The sequence below is a fragment of the Mus pahari genome, chromosome 10, assembly GCF_900095145.1.
Source record: "Mus pahari chromosome 10, PAHARI_EIJ_v1.1, whole genome shotgun sequence".
Classification (NCBI taxonomy): Eukaryota; Metazoa; Chordata; class Mammalia; order Rodentia; family Muridae; genus Mus; species Mus pahari.
The window spans coordinates 65,218,802-65,238,374 of NC_034599.1; the positions used below are offsets into that span (position 1 = coordinate 65,218,802).

General features: G+C 44.2%; 1 protein-coding gene across 1 annotated transcript in view; it reads left to right on the top strand.

The window, feature by feature from the left end:
- Myo1e (myosin IE) overlaps positions 1-19,573 on the top strand; it is a 190,727-nt gene that overhangs the window by 87,193 nt on the left and 83,961 nt on the right. The window contains exons 3-4 of the mRNA XM_021206176.2: positions 2,074-2,163; positions 6,479-6,573. Of these exons, the coding sequence (XP_021061835.1) occupies positions 2,074-2,163; positions 6,479-6,573 (185 nt within the window). The remainder of the gene's footprint in view (positions 1-2,073; positions 2,164-6,478; positions 6,574-19,573) is intronic.

A 19,573-nucleotide genomic window follows, 5' to 3' on the forward strand; every position in this document is an offset into this window, starting at 1 on the left:
GATAGATAGATAGATAGATAGATAGATAGATAGATGATAGATAGATAAACATCATCAAGTACTCAGAACACCAGCAGAAATCAGCTGGGGAAGCCACATTAAAGCAATCAGCTGGAGTTCTTGTCTGAGAGCCTTCCAGGCGGGGCAGGGTGTCTCCTGGGTGAAGCATCCAAGTAAGAACAGATCGCAGCCGACAGAGAGGCATCATCAAATCGCGTTGCACAGCATCTATCAAAAACGTGACAGGAAGGTGAGGTAGCCAGCTGGAGTTCCCAGTCGAGCTTCCTCCCTGTGACTAAAGTTTCTGGCGTCTCTTCTCCACGAAAGACACTTTTATATTAATCCTGACTCTACTGGAAGCAATGTATCTGCTGGCTGGCATCAGTGGCCTGGTGAGTTTACTCCTGGGCTCTTTGGTTGTTCTTCTCTCCCTTGCCACGCTTTATATCACCAACCCACGCTCTGACACGGGGTCTTAGAGGACACTTGACATAAACATGCTAGGTCAAAAGTCGAGTGGGAGACCCAGAGAAGTTTCTGGGCTAAACACCACATGACAACCTATAGGACTTGGGGATCCAAGCCATGTGAGCCAGCTCCCTGTTATATTTCCCAATTAATAGAAATGGCTCCCTGGGAGGAACTCCCACAGTTTTATAACTTTTTCTACTTAAAGCTATTTATTTGTGAGTAAACTTAGTTTTAATGATCTCTTTGTGAAAATGAAGCTATTTCTAATTCGGTGATTAGTTGATTAGTTTTGAATGGGGTGTAGCTGTGCACACCTGGGGATCCCGGTAGTTGGGAAGATACAGCAGGAAAACCCCGTGAATCCAAAAGATGGAGGAGAACAGCCTAAAGACAGCCACAGACAGTGCCTCAAAAACAAGGAAAACAGCAGAAATCCAGTGGCGGAGGTGGGAGAGCAGGGCTTTTATTTTTATTTTTTAAAAGATTTATTTATTTACTTTATGTATGTGAGTACACTAACTCTCTTCAGATACAATGGAAGAGGGCATCAGATCCCATTTCAGAGGGTTGTGAGCCACCCTGTGGTTGCTGGGAATTGAACTCAGGACCTCTGGAAGAGCAGTCAGTGCTCTTAACTGCTGAGCCATCTCTCCAGCCCTGGGGCTTTTATTTTTTAAATGATTTTCTTTCCTCCGTGGGAACAATGTATTTATTTTGTTTTCTTTGTTCAGTGATGGATTCTCAACATCTAAACATGCATGGTGTGTTGTAAACAATCAACACAACAACAAATTGTTGATTGTTGAATGAAAAAAGGCATTGGGCCATATAATAACATTCCCCTCACTTGGATGCATTAAGAAGTCTAAAGCTGGGTTGGTGAGATAGTCCATTGGGCAAAAGTGCTTGCTATGCAAGAATGTGAATGGGTAAAAATAAATGAGATAAGACTTTGAGAGTTAGAACTCTTGGTTGGTAAAACATTGGTTCTTCTCCTTTCCCTAAGCTTCAAGGTTCCTATGTATGTATGTATGTATGTATGTATGTATTGGTTTTCCATGACAGGATTTCTCTGCATAGCCCTGGCTGTCCTAGAACTCACTCTGTAGACCAGGCTGACCTCAAACTCAAGAGATCCTGCTTCTGCCTGCAGAGTGCTGGGATTAAAGGCGTGTGTCTCTCCACCACCCAGTTTTCATCTTGTTTGTTAAATGGAGACGAAAACATGCATCATCTTCCCCAGTGGTACAAATTCCAGTACATCTCATTTCAGAAGGGCGCAAACTGTCTGGGTTGTGCCGTGCAAGGTTCTATTCTCTGTCTGTTAGATCCTTGCCCTCTACACAGCTAGACTAAAAAGAATGTGCTTTAGTTTATAATGATTCCTTTTGCAGCAGCTTGATAATGAGCCTCATTACTGTCCCCGGGGATGAATAAGACCTGAGCTGATTGAATAACTGCTTTTTCCTTTGTGGTGTTTACAAAGTGTGTGAGCTCGAGTCCCTTCCGGCAGTTCTCTGCATGCTCGGGAACATCTGTTTATTGACTTTGAAAAACATGTTTCTATCAAGATGAATGGACCTTAACCAGGTTGAAATTCAGACATATATAGGGTCTGTATTAATCTCTGTCAACCCATTCAAGCAAATGCCATATTTTGGAGAAAAAGAAATTGAAATGTACCAAGGAGCGGTAAGTTATGTAGTCAATAAGTTGCTGGGGTGTTTAGGGATTTTATCATTTATAAATAGTTTTTCTTGAAGCTAGCAATACATTTGTGTTTTCTTATGAATTATTTATTGTGGAAGGTCAAGTAAGTGACATTGGATTGTTTGGTTTTTTTGACAATGGATGCTGATCTTAAGCAGGCAGCTCAAGGACACACTATCTTAATGTGTGGGTTCATTGCCGTATAGAATTAATTAAGTGGGCTGTTGAACCCACAGTTTGGGGTGGTCTTCTGGCTTCCACGTGTGCTTCAGAGTTGTAAGTAATAAACAGAATCACAGTGGGAGCTATGAATGTGTCGAAGCATGAGGGCCCGAGGTGATGTCCCAGAACCTGGTCAGATGCAGTGTGTAGCGGTACCCACTTGTAATCTAAGCACTGAAGAGGTGCAGACTGGAGGGTCCCCGGAGCTGGCTGGCCAGTCTAGCCTCGTGATGAGCTAAAGGCCATTGAGAGACCCCACCCCAAAAGAGTTGAACTCCATTCCGAGGGTGACACCCAAAGTTGTCCTCTGCCCTCCAACATGAAAAGGCATAAACACATATATTTGTATTCACACACACACACACACACACACACACACACACACGTGTGCACAAGCACACACACACACAGACTTAAAAAAAATCATAGGGAAAAATAAATAAGATGCTGGAAGCTTTGAGAATTTGAACGCCTTGGCCATGCCTTGAAACTGGATCTCTCATTACTTCATTTACTAATATGGCTGCTCTCTGTTCAAACCCACTCCATTGTCATTTTATCAGTAGATTAAAAGTAAAACCGGCAACCAGTGTTTTATTCCAGTTCATCACACTCTGTGGCCCTAGACCTTGCGTCTTCTTCCTTCCCTCCCTCCCTCACAGCAGAAGCACAAGGGCCTTTATTAATCCCAGCCCCTGAAAACCAAACAAAAGCCCACACAGATCCATCAGTTGAAGTGGAAGGCAACTGACCCACAGCAAGTGCACGCCCCATTGTCGCCAGATGAATGCTGCTGGTAGCCGGAGCCCAAGGAGGCTGCCACGAGAGAGATCTTTGATAATGCTGCTTTTATCCGGAGCCAGCACAAGGACACACTGTCAGCAGGGTTCCGGGCCCTGTCCTGGTACCCAAGTCCACGATCCTGGGGCAGCTGGCATGGAGCTGGCCTGACACTCTCAGTAACAGTAAGGCTCCACCACAGAGAGCTGAGACACATGAACACATACACACACACACACACACACACACACACACACACACACACACACCCATGTTTCTAGACCTCTGAAGAGCCACTGTGTGCCAACCCCCTTTATGTTATTTATCTTTTCAAGAGTTCTTTGTTCAGAAGTGCCATTTTTTTTCTTAATTGTTATTTTCAGCTGGACAGTGGTATCACATGCTTGTAATCCCAGTACTTGGGAGGCAGAGGCATGTGGATCTCTGTGTGTTCGAGGCCAGCCCGGTCTACAGTGTTAATTCCAGGACAGCTAAGGCTACATAGTGAAACCCCATCTCCCCCCTGCCCCCCCTCCAAAAAAATCTTTATTTTCATTACTCATGGTAACACTGTTATACAATTGGTTTTTACTATTACTATTTACTGTATGTGATTGCAACAATACAGTCCATATGAATTCTGTGTCACATTATCCACCCTGTTTTACAGAGGAGGAAACTGCTGTCCAGGGAGCAGTACCTGAATCTCCTGAGCTAGGAGTCAAGCTCGGGTCTTAATGACTGAGTTCTTGATTGAGAAGACTCAGAGGAGATGGCCACTCGATAATTCCTAGACATGTAGCTCAGAGACTTGGTGAAAGGGTAGTGGGAAACCTGGCCGAACGTACAGGACTCCTGAGTTGGGTCTATAACTCTGTTGCCTATTACATACAAAGTTCTGGATTCCACCCTAACCCTTAACATACCAGGTCTGGAAATCATGAGACCCTATCTGGGGGATAGAAAGTATAAGTGACCCTCAAAGACCAAGGGTATAGTTTTCAATAAGCAGTTTTGGAGCTTTAGTAGGGAAAGGCTTGTGTCCTCGTTAGGGTTACTATTGCTATGATAAACATCATGACCAAAAACAAAACGGGAAGGAAAAGGCTATTTGGCTTACACTTCCACATTGCAGTCTGTCATTGAAGGAAGTCAGGACAGGAACTCAAACAGGNNNGGAACCTGGAGGCAGGAGCTGATGCAGAGGCCACAGAGGGGTGCTGCTTCCTGGCTTGCTCCCCATGGCTTTCTGAGTGTGGTTTCTTATAGAACTCAGGAACCACCAGTCCAGGGATGACCCCACCCACCATGACTTGAGCCATCCATCATTAATAAAGAAAATGATCTACAGGCTTGCCTATGGCTCAGTCTTATGAAGGCGGTTCCTCAGTTGGAGTTCCCTGCTTTCAGATGACTGGAGCCCGTATCAACCTGACATAGAACTAGCTAGCACAGTTTGTCCCCTCATTTCTCTCCAGTACTCAGCATTCTCTCCATTCCCCTCTTTCTGATCTCTACCTTCCTTTCTTCCTTACAATGTTCCACTTAGCCGTTTCCAAAGAGGCGTTAAATATAGCCCCGACACCAGGAATCCCTGTAGAAGAGACCCATCGAAGACCATGTCCTGAGGTCCCAGCAGGCCTGCCCATCACCACCAAGGCAGGCTTAACATATACCCTGTCTGTTCTGCGTTTCCTCCCACTCTCAATAGTTGGTTCCCTATGGGTCAGGGACCAGCCACAGCGGGGGATGCTGGGTCTAGGATTCCTGAGGCCTTTGCTTATACCCAGTGTCTCACTCTCTCTACTGAATTCCCTTTCACTATTGAGGTCTGGTCTTTAGAGCTTGGCAGTAAGTAGCAATTTCTCAGCCAGTCCCCTTCAGCCCATCCCCATGTAAGACATCCCTATGTAAGCAAGTTTTTTTCTTATGACTTCGTATGGCTTTATCTTTTAAAATTACTCCCTGTCCATCTTCTCACTCACCCTGTGGGACCCTCAGAGACAGGGCAGTGTGTCACCCCGTCCTCAGTCCGACAGCCTCAAATCTAGCAAGGCTTATTTTCCCCACTCCTGCACCACACACAGTGTTTTTATTTGTGCTTGCTTTGCTTTATTTATTTGTGTAAACCATGGTGTGCGTGTGGAGGTCAGAGAACAACTTGCAGGAGCCAGTTCTCTCCTTCTTCCATGGGGGTCCCAAGGATCAAACTCTAGTCAACCAGCTAAGTGGCAGTTGGCAAGTGCCTTTATTCAATGAGCCACTTCAGTCCTGATTGGAGATCAAGTCTCATGTGTAGCCCAAACTCGCCTTAAGCTCAATATACCATGGATAATGACTGTGAACTCTTGTATATTAATTTTTGAGGTACTGAAAGTGGGTGCCTAACAACTGAGTCAGCTAACAGAATGAGTCTCTTTAGAGATGGGCCATGATTTGATCGATGGACTTTTATTTTTTAATATGTATGAGCATCTGTGCATGCACTCTTGTGCATGCAGTATCCGAAGAGACCAGAAGAGGGCATCATACACTGGAAGTAGAGTTATACCACTCATGATTATGAGCCACCGTGTGGGTGCTGGGAACTGAACCTGAGTCCTCCGGAAGAGAAGCCAGTGTTCTTAACCACTGAGCTATCTCTCCAGTCCCTAATTTTAACTCTGTAAATGGTTAAAGACCCTTTCCACACACCCAGGAGACTCTTACTATAGTTTGTCAGCTCCAGCTCTCCTGCTTTATAAAAGAAACAAACTAGCCAAACCAGTTTATCTCCTCTGAGAGGAACCACGCCTCTTACTGTCTTCTTGTAGAAAACTTGAAAGTTTTCCTCCTGGTCCATCCTTATACCCCTCAATCCCCAGTGAGATCCAAGGTTGGCAACTTGCCTTTTCAAGAAGAATCCTGTGGGCATTCGGGGTTCTGATCAGAGTGAAACGCAGGGTCTTGACAGGCCCTTTTCTGACAAATATCAGAATGCCCGTCAGTTGCCAAATGTCTCCAGAATTTGAAAGCAGAATGTCCTTGCGGAGGCATGCCTGTGTGGAAGGGTGGTGCACCTGGGTCATGTCTGAAGGCTGAATCACAGGCATGCCTATGGAAAAGTCCTTCCAAACTCCACCTTCGATTCCCCAGGGCATATCAGGCCATAGCCAAGGATATTTTTATGAATCATTAAGTCATGAAACCTTTGCCTGTAAATGCTCTCGTCGCTCGCGCTGTGTGCCATGCTGTCATCGGTCATTCCACACAAAGAAACTCACTGTGGTTTTGGTTTCTGTTTTTGCTTTTGTAGGCGCAGTATGAGAACCCGCCTCATATCTATGCCCTTGCTGATAGTATGTACAGAAACATGATCATCGACAGAGAAAACCAGTGTGTCATCATCAGGTAGGAGAAGAACGCAGGTCAGCCAGCCTCCAGCCCTGAGCCGTCAGAGCAGCCCTGATAGTTGAGGCCACTCAGCGCATCTGAGGAACCAGCAGGAGCTGCTTGGTTTACTTTATAATTGTCCCTTGTCTACTGCCAGAGCCTAAACACTTTCAGGGGAGGAGCTCATCAGGCCCCACCCTTCCTTGAGTCATCAGTTAATGGTTGTTGGGGGAGGGGAGGTGTTTTCAATGGTGTAGCCACTGATAAGTTGCCTGTGTTCCTGCAAATCTACAGTGGTAGTGGAACTCACCCAGTCACTGGAAACAAACAAACAAACAAATAAATAAGTGACATGAAAGTAGAAGGGGAACTAGTTGGGGACGGGAGTGACGTCAGAAGTGAGCGGCTGTGCTGGCTATTTTGTATCAATTTGACGGACTTCCTGAGGGTTCTAGAGATGGACCGTAGGCTCCTTGCATGTACTTTTCCTGACTGAGCTCTCTTCTCAGATCAAGATAATTCTCATCACACCTTAAAAAGGTTTGGGAGCCTGTGCTTAATATGTCCAAGACTCAAGGTTTGGTTCCCAGAATTGCCGCACCAATAAAAAAAAAGAACCCTTGTATTATCTGATCTGCTCCATATCCCAGCGCTGGAACTGAGTTGCACATTCTTTGTTGCAGCTGGTTTGCTAGCATTTAGAGTCCAAACAAAGCCCACACATCGCCCCTGGTTGCTGTGTCTCTCGCGTCTCCTAGTCGCTAAGTGATCTCCTTCATTCTCTGTTTTTCTTGGCATTCATTTATTAAAGAGGAGGGTTGTAAGCCCGTCCAGGCACTGGCTGACTGTATCCTGTGATGATGCCGGCCGACACCTCCCACCATGCTCTCTATTTCCTGTTGTCATAGTTACTTGTCTCCTTGATGCACAAAATACCTGACAATAGCAATTTACAGGTTGAAATGTGGAGGTCATTTACACCGTAAGCAGAATAGTCGCGTGTCAGTTTTTATCTGAAGATTTACTTTGGCTCAGAGTTTTAGGGTACAGGAAGGACATGAGGTGGCTGGTCACATTGCATCTGCAGTAAGGTAAGAGGGAGATGGATGCTCGCTCTTTCTTTTTATTCAGTCCAAGACCCCAGGCTGTGGGATGGTAAGCCCACATTTGGGGTGGGTCTTCCTGCCTTAATTAATCCAACCTAGAAACTTCTTCATGGGCACGGCCAGAGTCCTCCTAGGCGATTCTATGTCCTGTCAAGTTGACAGTTGATGTTAGTGACCACATGTATAAATTCATAGTATGTCTCAAAGCATGGCCAGATGCAAATTCGTTTTCTTACAAAAACATGTTATGCAATGAACGTCATTCCTGTTAGTCTTTCTCTGTGTGATGTTCAGAGTGTCAATCAACTCATCCATTCTCAATTCTCATCCTCACGACCATTCCTCAAAGTTATTTTTTCATTCTGTTATTTCTTTTACATGTGATAGTTGGATATTTTTTTATTTCATCTTAAAATATAATCTTTATGGGAAAACTGGATAAAATGCCTACTCATTGCTGTTTCTTCTCGCTTTTACAAAGTAATGAGTTGTTGCCCTGGCAACCTCTGAAGGTAGCATGTATTTATTTTCAGTATCACCTCTAACTAGTGAATTTAAACTAGCCTACCTGTTTACACTGCAGTCATCTCTTAGGTGTCTCAGATAATCTCCCTTCTACCAGTGAGGGCCCCTTGTCCAGGCCTCCGTGTCCTTGACACATCTCAAGTCCTCTTGGATCATTTTCTTGTGGCACATGGTCCAAGCTCATTTTATTTATGTCATCCTGAGACCTAGAACTGGCCCTTTCTCCAAAGGGCTCTTTGTTCAGTTGAATAGGACACGATCTTTAGACACCACTGATCCCGACACCAGCTGTCAGTGTTTCTATCCTCCATAGTAGACAAAGCTAAGGAATTTGAATTAAAATTAAAAAAAAAAAATCAATGAGGCATGAGTTCATTCTGTCACTTCTAGCTTGTTTTTAAGGTTATAGAGGGCTGTTTGTTTTGATTTATTATTATTTTTTTTTGTGTATGCGTATTTTGTTTGAAATCTCTATTTGTATACCGTATGTGCAGATTATACATGATTTAAAATATCTTTGATTTGGTTTTTATATCTATAACTTGTCTCTCCACTACTGAAAAGCTATTGGTCCCTGATGACTTAAATAAAATTATTTGCCTTATACTGTATGCATTATATTTGTATGTGTGTAGATCTATATATATATATATATATATATATATATATATATTTAAAATAATACCAATATTATTATAACTCCAACAATAATAATGCCAATTGGTAACAATACTGAATTCATTTTAAAATCTATTCTTGCTCTTTTGGTCAGTATATCCAATATTAGCAGCCAAAATATCAGAGTTTAAAGATCCATTCAGCCGGGCATGATGGCCCACACCTTTAATCCCAGCACTTGGGAGGCAGAGNCAGGCAGATTTCTGAGTTCGAGGCTGGTCTGGTCTACAAAGTGAGCTCCAGGACAGCCAGGGCTATACAGAGAAACCCTATCTTGAAAAACCAAAAAAAAAAAAAAAAAAAAATCCATTCATTTTTATTTTGTGTGTGTGAGTATTTTGCCTGCATGTATGTCTATATACCTTATGTATGTCTGATCCTCATGGAGGCCAGAAGAGAGTATTGGATCCTCTTGGACTGGAGTTATCGATGGTTGTGAGAAAATGGTGGGTGCTGGGGATAGAAGCCAGGCCCTCTGCAAGAGCAGCAAGCACTCCTAACAGCTGAGCCATCTTCCCAGTCCCCAAATACTGGATTTTAAAGTCAGCTAATTTAACATTTTCTATGCCCTTCATGTGCCAAGATGGTCCGTCATTAGAGATCTTTACGCTCTAAATTTTAATGGTTTAAGACTGTGAATGTTACACTTATCGTTGACTTATTTTGTTTCTTTGAGGAGGAGCCTTGCTGTGTAGCCCACGCTGGGTCAAGCCTCCCCCAGTACTCCTGCCTCTGCTCCTAAGTGGTGAGATTACAGCTGCAAGTCATCACACCTGACTTAAGATCTGAGAATTTGGTTTTCTCCCACCACCCTCTAAAACATTTACATGGTAGCAAAATCAAAACAGTAAAGCAAGATAAGAGAAGCATTTTGAGGTAAATGCAGGTCCCTGGGGCTTCACAATGAAGAGAGATTCAATGACATTTTACTCCATGTGTCGGGAGGTAAAAGAAAATCTTTGTGTTAGTGTCTCTGGGACCATTATCCCAACTAGGGAGCTAGCACTTCTCCTTCATTCTCCGGTGTCTTCAAAGCCCAGAGCCCTGTTCAGTCTCTCAGTGGTTGCTAACTTGTTCTTTCCTAGTGGTTTATGCAAATTGAGGGAGGATGGCTGTATTTGTTATGAATGCTGAATTTATTTTTATCTTGCCACAGTTCCCCTATGACCAGCTTTTATTTTTTTTTCCCCCCTATGACATTGGCTTTCTGGTTCATCTTGCTCCTGCTGGCTGCTGGCCACCCCGTCTTACACGGGCTATGCATGTGCTCTCCCTGTGGTCTGCCCCCAGAGCCCCTTGCCATAGGTTTTTGGTTTTTTTTGTTTTTTGTTTTTTTTGTTTTTTTTTTAAGAGACCACACCAGTTCTCCTGGGGGCATCTTCTGGATTTGTCTGACCGATTCCTTACGTTCTTGCTGCGCTCGTGCCTTCAACTGTCTTCTAGAAGTTGAGGGTTAAATACGAATGGCAGGTTAGATGCAGTTAAGCCCTTTCAGGGCGATGCCTAGGGAGTGATGGTTTTGCTTGAGTAACAGGAAATGCTTTTGTGTGACATCAATTTGAGGTCACTGGAGAGGCAGCATTGGGGACGCTCCTGCATTGCATTTAATGAGAGAGTTCGGTATGAGTTTTCTGGTAGATCCCGGTGTTTCTTCTCCTTTCTTAGTCTGCTCCTCCTCTGAGTGATTCCTGGGAAGGAAGAGGTCGGGTTTGTTACTCAAGAGCCTGTGGTTGCACCAGCTCAGGCCTCTTCCACCCTCAGATCCCCCGCCATCTTGATTCACATGCCCAATGCGGAAGCTCTGACCCCTTCCAAGATCCATCTTTGGGGACATTTAGATGAGGTACACTTTAATTTAGGAGGTGGTAAAACAAAGAGGCAAAATTTAGGGTAAGAATTCTGTCCCCTGACAAGATGGTCCTCCCTTCTGAATGGCTTTAGTCAGTTCTCCCTGCCAGGCTCAAACATTCATGAGAACTGCTCTTGGTGCCTATGGTTGCAGTTTTATTGTAGCAACAGAATCCAAAGCTGTATGGAAGAGTCAGCATTATCAGATGAGGTAGGTGAGGGTCCAGACGTAAGGCTTGTGGTCATGGAAGGTGGGGTACTCATGGATGGTGTGAGCCCCTCCAAAGGGGTGTGTGTGACAGCTACTTATGAACAATCAAGGATATCTGCTTAAGTCTCTAAGGTCTAGAGTTTTTATCCAGGCTTCATCCCATATACCTACAAGGCTCCAATTGATTACAGGCTCCTACCTGAAGACTCAGTCTATGCCTTTAACGTCTACTTCCTCTGAAGGTCAGAGGTTCTATTGTGTGCTGCAAAGTGTCTGCCACAAATCACATTAGACAGTTTGGTGGCCTCATCCCCCCTGGGCAAAGAGGGACCTAAGAGGAAGGACATTGGAGGGGCCTTGACTTCATTCCCCAAATACAGAGGCCATATGCCCAACCTCTCTTGAGTTTATTCTTCAGTATGCAGGTTCCTTTGCTTTGGGACAGCTCCTGTAACCTCAGTAACTCACCGGGCTCCTCTCTAGGCCTCAGTTTCTTCCCCTGATGGTGAATTGATGGAGCCAAGAAGCTGTGAGTTTTCCTGACTTTGAAACTCTTTATTATAAGTGACACATCATTGGCTAGCGGCCTCACAGTTGACCAAACCTCCAGCCCTGATCTTGTTTTCCTGTAGATTAGGAGGATGCTCCTGGACCATTCCGTAGTCTCTTTTTATCCCTGGGTTCGTGTGGAGCCCAGCGCTCTGTCATCCATCTCATTTTTAATTTCCCTATGGTCTGTTTCTACACGGTAACCACATAGCTTTTGTACCGTAGTATAAAATTGGTTGATTGGGTGATGGGTCCCTCTTTAGATGGCAGGCTGGGGAGCTGCCAGGTAAAGTAATGTCCTGAAGGTGTCTGCACAGGGTTGTGAAATCACAAAAGACCATTCACAAAGATGATACACTTTATTAGTGGAAGGAAGATGAGATCTTTAGGGATCCAGAAACCAAGTATTGGGATGAGAAGCTGAACTGAGTTAAGATGGCAGGCATGACATTTAATAAGCCTGAGAAGGAACACAGGAACTGACAAGCTAGTGTGGGCTCCAGGCAACTACAGGAAGGTTCCACATAACACAGCCATGAGCAACGGAAGGCTTAGGAGGCCCCCTCAAGCCTGGTCACCAAGCAGCCCGTGTCTTCTTGGTTCAGACATTGTCCGTTCTCCAGGATCCATGTCTGGATGTGTGTGTTAGAACCATATCTGGGGTATTTTTGGATGTCAGAGCCAGTTATGCAAATCTTTTTGATCATCTCTTTGTAGTGTGCTTTAAAAAGGGAAGAAGAACCAGGAAGTTTCTAACAGCATTCCCTGTCACCTCTGTGTCACCAGACTAGCTCTTGGCTGTGTGTCCACATATGGTTCTGAAGTTTGCCCCCTAGCCTCTGTGGAGACATATTAGACCTTGGAGTACATTTCCGTGGCACATTATTAACACCAGCCACAAGTTCCTGCTCCTCTGGGCCTCGTGAGCCCTTGTGACCTTAGCATATTTAAGAACTCAGATAACGGGCTGGAGAGATGGCTCAGCAGTTAAGAGCACCGACTGCTCTTCCAAAGGTCCGGAGTTCAAATCCCAGCAACCACATGGTGGCTCATAACCATCCATAAAAAGAATTGACACCCTCTTCTGGAGTGTCTGAAGACAGCTACAGTGTACTTACANATAATAAATAAATAAATCTTTTTTTTAAAAAAAGAACTCAGATAACAGCTGGCCAAGTTTCCTAATGATGGATGTATTCTGTGTATGTCCTGATTTTTCTGTCCATTTGTTTGTTTGACATAAGGTCTCATGTAGCCCAGCCTGGCTTTGAACCCACTATGAAGCTGAGGATGACTTTGAACTCCTGATGCTTCTGCCTCCAGCTCCCTAGCACTTAGATTACAGGCATGTGCTATCATCGTGCTTGATTTACATGGTCCTGGCATCAAACCCACAGCATTCTGGGAATAGCTTTTTACCACCTGAGTTATAGTCCCAGCAACCCCGTTTTAAATTTATTTGTTTTGTGTACATGTCTGTGGGGGAGAGGGTACAGCATGCATGTGTCACACAGGGGACAACTTTCAGGAATTAGTTCTCTTTTCCCATCATATGGGTCCCAGGGATCGGCTCCAGTCTTCAGGATTGGCAGCAGATGATGCATTTACCTGACTAAGTCACCTCACCCACCCTGCTTCTCCCTACCTTTAAAAGTAATTAATACAGCTGGGGCAGACATGGTCCCACATGCCTTTAACTCCACCCCTCCAGAGGCAGAGGAAGGCAGATCTTTGTGAATTTGAGACTAGCCTAGACATAGCTAGTTCAGGGTCAAGCTGAGCTGTGTAATGAGACCCTGTTTCCAAAACAAAAAAGAAAGAAGACTTAACAAAGACATATTTTGAAAGGATTGCTGACAGGTTGCTTATGAGAAGAGCAGGCGCTAGCTGCTAATCTGGACCTGAGGTGGTTGACCTACCTGCCTGAAAAGATATTTTGTATTTGGGCTTCACTAGCATTTGCAGTGGTAACAAGTTTAAAAAAAAAAAAAAAAACCAACCAACCAAAAAACAAACAAAAACCCCACGGTGAGATGCCTCTAATATGTCGCTTTGTCTGCTCCACTGTTGGCTTCTGCATCATCAAAAGTCTCGTCTCCTGGATTCTCAGGCTGCCTTCCTGTCTTTGATGTATTTCCAGAGCCTTTTATTATTATCACTGGGACCCTTTTCCAGGCTCCCCTGGGTTGCTGGTGGCCCACGCAAGTCTTGTTCATTCCAGCAACATCAGCGTTTGAGGCTCACGGTCCCTCTGGTGGGCCTTGTCAGCTTCTGCCTCTGACGAAGGGAGATGGTTGAGAATCGCCGCCGTCATCTGTGGAGTTGAAGAACAGAGATCCGCATGTGGGGCTCTCTTCATTTATCGGTTAGCTTGTGTGGTTCTAAAGATTCCTTTAGTCGAGGAGGGCTGCCAGCCTAACATTATCCCAGTCGCACTAACTCTATGTGTGAGCATACGTGTGCTCTGGTATGTACAGGTGCACGTGAAGGCCGGAGGTCAATCTCAAGTGTCATTCCTCATGAGAAGACAGATGCTGTCCACCTTGTCTTTTTTGAAGCAAGTTCTCTCAACCTTGTAGGCATGGCGGGCTTGCCAGTGAGCTTGTTTCCACTTCCCCAGCCCTCGGATTACAGGCACATGCCACCAAGCCCAGTTTTTCATTTGGTCTTGTTCTGACTTTTTTTCTGTGGGTTCTGGGATTGCTTCCCAGTCCTAATGATATAATTTTTAATCTACAATGTGGCCAATTAGTAATCTTATCCCTCTTGGACAGATTAAGAAACTGAGTCTCAGATAAAGAAACACACGAGGTATCTTGCATTTGGGGTATAGCCATGATGCGATGTGAGCCAGGGCTGCCCAACTCCAGAGCACCCTGTCTTTGCTGCCTTGAGCTAGCCTGTGTTGGTTTAGTTGGTCAATAACTGTTGTAGCCCAGCTTACCTTGAAAAGATCTCTGGGGTGAGCCTGGGAATGGGTGCTCTTTTGTTCCTCTCTTTCAGGTGCGTAACTTATGCAAGCCTTCATTGCTGCATTTTTTTTTAAGTCCAGAGGTTTTTTTGTTTTTGTTTTTTAGATTTATTTATTAATTATACCTAAGTACACTGTAGCTGTCTTCAGACACTCCAGATGAGGGCGTCGGATCTCGTTACGGATGGTTGTGAGCCACCATGTGGTTGCTGGGATTTGAACTCAGGACCTTCGGAAGAGCAGTTGGTGCTCTTATCCACTGAGCCATCTCACCAGCCCCTCGTTGCTGCATTTAAATATCAGAGACTTCTGGGAGCTAGAAAGATGGCTCAGCAGTTAAAGAGCAGGGGCTGCTCTTGCAGAGGACCCAAGTTCAATTCCTAGAACCCAGGTGACGGCTCGCCGTCTGTACTTCCAGTTCCAGGAGATCTAACAATTTCTTCTGGCCTAAAAGAGCACCGGGCACATACGTAGCACATAAATGCAGGCAAATGCTCACACACATAATAAAAACAGATTTAAAAAATGTTTTAAAGCAGGGACTAATAAGTTAGAAGAACATAAGGAAGGTTAATAAGGAATTAAATATTTCTCTAAGCTATTAAAAAATGATGTGAACTATCTTTTAGTAACATCAAAGGAAATTTTATATATAGCAAGGAGCCAACTAAGGATTTAAACTTGATCTTCAGACTAAACATCAGGCTCAACGAAACCAGAAATTTCCACTTCACCCTTCCTGTTTATTGGACTGATCAAGGTGAGCCTTGCCACAGAGCCGCTTTCTTGGCAGACTTAAAAATGCTGTATGTCTGATAGCATTAACTCCCTGGGTACTTGAGACTGGGGAAAAGCAGCACTAGTAACTGTTATCTTAGGCCCCCTTTGCTCAACATGTTAGCACATTCCCTCCATTATCTGCTCAGCGTGGCAGCAGAGCTGTGTTTTAGCACTTTAATGCATAGAATGTATTTGAGGGTTTATAGTCGAGTGTGATTTCAAGGTCTGAGAGAGAATCCTTCTCACCTCAGTCCCAGAACTTCCCGGGTACCCAACAGAAAGGCATGTCACATCTGGCTGATGTGAGTCTCACAACCCAAGGGCTTTCAGGAAAGGAATCTGACCAGGATCGTCCGGAGAGGGCTGTGCGGAACCTTCTTTTGATGTGGCTTTCTATTCTCAAAAAAGTTATCTAGGCTTCCGATCACAGTAACGCAGGCTGCTGTGTGTGTGTTCCAACTGTGTGGAAGATAGTATTTCTGGCAGATTTGCTTAAATGGGTACATATCAGTAAAGACTCAAGAGCTGTCAAAAATTTGACCACCTGGAGCTGAGGAGGTGGCTCGGTAGATAAAGTACCTGTGGACAAGCAGGGACCTGAGTTTGGATTCCCAGGCACCCATATAAAAAGAGGTGCATGGTCACACACATCTGTAACCTTAACAATGGGCTTGCGGAGCAGGTGGACCCCCAGAGCTCACACACACAAGTGTACACACACACACACACACACACACACACACACACACACACACGTCCCTCCTGGCTAACATTTCCTATCTCAGTTAGTTATTTGGTTTAAGAATATTTTTCTAACATAGGCTCCATTCAGTGACACCCACAAGTCCCTGAAACTCTTAATTCCGTCATCTTACCATTGTCAACACAACTTGCATGCTTTGATGCCTCGGGTGGAGTAGGCCTGGCTCAGTAGTCTAGAACACTTGCCACTCTTTCAAAGGACTGGGCTTTGGTTCCCAGGTAACCACATCAAGTGGCTCACAATTACCTGTAACTACAGCTCAAGGGCTCTGACGCCCTCTTCTGGCCTCAGAGACCACCTGCACTCATGTGGTATACACATACACAAATAAATAAAAATAAAAACAAATATTTTTTAATGTACATTAAAGAAAAAAAAAAAAGATCCCCAGGAGGCTCCAAGCTCATCTTAAGCTAAAGCCATTGCATTTCTCATCACTTCAGCAAGAAGAGGGCCTCAGCCCTGTAGTGTTGGGGACAAAAATGCATGTGTGGTTACCGCTTCACCTTATCTTTCCTAAAACACAGATAGACACAGAATACACCTCGCTGGCATTCATCCAGTGAGCTGCAGGAAGCAGCAGCTATGGAGGAACGGTATGGAGGGATTTTCCAGGATGGAGAGCAGTCTCTCCCAGCTGTCAGGATGACTGAGTGAGCAACTTGAAGGCAGAAATCCTTTCACACTTGCTGGAGTAACTTAAGGGAACTGGAAGCATTGTTGCTTCATAAGCGAGGAATGGCCTCACAAAACAGTGACAGTCCCCTGAATCCAATTATTATCACAACATTATAAAAGGCTAAAGTGTTGATTTCTACAGTTAACACACAAGCGTTGTATTGTTTGGATCGGTATTCCCTGTGATGTCTGTCTCAACTTTGATTCTGAATTGTCAGGCTGATCCCCAGTCGACTGGGAACAACTGGGGTACTAGTTAAGAGTTCCCAGTCTGAACCCTGAGGGTCAGAGAAGAATCTGGAACATGATGATTATGGAACACTCTGAGGGTTCTGCTAGGTCATCAGAGTGAGTTAAGGATCACTGATGAGTTTTCTTTACTTTTTTTTTTAAGATTTATTTATTATTTTATGTGAGTATACTGTAGCTATCTTCAGATACACCAGAAAAGGGTGTGGGATCCCATTCCAGATGACTGTGAGCCCCCATGTAGTTGCTGGGAATTGAACTCCTTGTGTGACCTCTGGGAGAGCAGTCAGTACTCTTAACCGCTGAACCATCTCTCTGGTCTTCTTCTTCTTCTTCTTCTTCTTCTTCTTCTTCTTCTTCTTCTTCTTCTTCTTCTTCTTCTTCTTCTTCTTCTTCTTCTTCTTCTTCTTNCTTCTTCTTCTTCTTCTTCTTCTTCTTCTTCTTCTTCTTCTTCTTCTTCTTCTTCTTCTTCTTCTTCTTCTTCTTCTTCTTCTTCTTCTTCCAATTGTGCCCATCTATTATGCACCTGTGTGTATGCACATGTGCCTCGGCAAGTGTGTGGAGGTCAGAAGACAAATTGTAGGAGTCAGTTTTCTCCTTCCATTGTGTGTCCCAGAGCCTGAACTCAGGTTCCTGGGCTTGGCAACAAATGCCTTACCTGCTGAGCTCTCTTGCCAGCCCCCATGTTCCTAATTTATAAAGGAAAGGGTTGGTTTTCTTTTTTTCCTAGCTTTGGGAATCAAATCTGGGGCCAATGGCCTGTGTGCAGGCTAGTTTTATGTCACCTTAATATGAGCTAGAGTCATTTGAGGAAAGGGGACGTCAGTTGTGAAATTGCCTTCATAAGACTAGGCTGCAAGCATGCCTATAGGGCATTTTCATAATTAGTGATTGATGAGGGAGGACCTGACCCACGGAGGATGCTGCCCTCCCTGGGCAGGTTGTCCTGGGCTCTGTAGGAAAGCAGGCTGAGCAAGCCACCGTGAGCAAGTCAGTAAGCAGCACTCCTCCATGGTCTCTGCATCAGCTCCTGCCTCCAGGTTCCTGTCCAGTTTCTGTTCCTGTCCTCTCTTCCTTTGATGAACAGCCATGTGAAATCATAAGCCAAATAAACCCTTTCCTCCCCAAATGGCTTTTGGTCACTGTGTTTATCACAGCAATAGCAACACTAACTAGGACAGCATGTGAGGCGAGCGCTGTCCGACTGAGCTACATCTCTAGCACTTGGCTGGTTTGTTGGTTTGTTTGGTTTTTGAGACAAAGTCTTATTATATATTCCAGACTCTCAGAGAATTGGACCCTCCTGCAGCAGGCCCAGGGCTGGGATTACAGGCATGCATCAACATTCCTGGATGAGCTTTTGTTGTTTTCTGCCCTTTCTCCCTGGAAGTCAAGCAAAACGATGGAGTTAGGCAAGGTCGTCAGTGAGCACAGGCAAAGCCAATTTTGATGACTGCTGTGAGCTGCAGAGTGCACGGTGATGGAGGCAGTGTGCTGGCGAATGTCTGATGTCGTCATAGACTTTTCAGTTTAGATAGAACTTTCCCCTCCCAAGCAGGCCAGTACAGATATGGTTAGCTATACTGTAAGCCTCAATAATTATGGAAGGTTCCATTATTGTGCCATTATTTTAAGCACATTACCGGCTGTGATCAATAAAATGCCCCTTTTAAGTGCCTATAAACTGAAACCAAGAAACGAGCGTTCAGATCAATGTTTAGCCAGAGCTAATTATTTTAAATTGCTTAGAAAAGAAATCACAGCTTCTGAGAATGTGGGGATGCCCTATTTTAATTTTAATTTTATTTTAATATGTGAAAAGAGTTACTTGCTCTCTGTTACAATTCTGTTGTTTTGTTTCAAACAATGATAAAATGCTTGGTCAGGTCTGGGAGACACTTCAGTTCTCAAAGATGCTTCCACCACCAGAACCCACAGGATTGAAGGGGAGAACAACTCCCTCAAATTGCCTTCCGACTTCTGAGTTCCACATGTATACCATACCATGAGTCCTACACCCCAGCCCCTGAGTAAAAATATTTTTTAGGAGACACAGTATTTAGTGTCTGGTCACACAATTAAACAAGGGCACTGTTGTGGGATAGACTTTTATTTTATAATTCTGCTAGGATTGCTGTGTTTTTTTCTCTTGAGGCCTATTCTAAGTAATTATGAATACAGACGTGCAAACCTAACAGAAATCTGATTAGTCATGGTGATATATAAAAAATTGAATAGTAAAATAATAAAAGTGATGAATATTCATTATCATTGTGGGGTGATTCTTCCTCTTGGGGGTTGGGGGGAAGATGTTTTTAAAAAATATAAAAATACATAGTTAATTGCCTGTCTCAAAAACAAAAATGTAAGGGCCAGGCATAGTGGTGAGCCCTCTGTAACCTAGGCACTGGGAGTGGGTAGGAGAGAGGCAGATCCCTTAGAGTGTGGGAGCCAGACAGTCTATCCAATCAGTCGTAGGCTGTGGGTTCAGTTAGAGACCCTGTCTCTAAAAAAAAAAAAAAAAAAAAAAAAAAAAAAAAAAAAAAAAAAAAAAAGAAAGAAATAGAAAAGACATTCTGACATCATTCTCTGGTTCACACACACACATGCACAAACCATAAAAATAAAATGTAAGCATTGAGAAAGTCATAGGAGCTTGA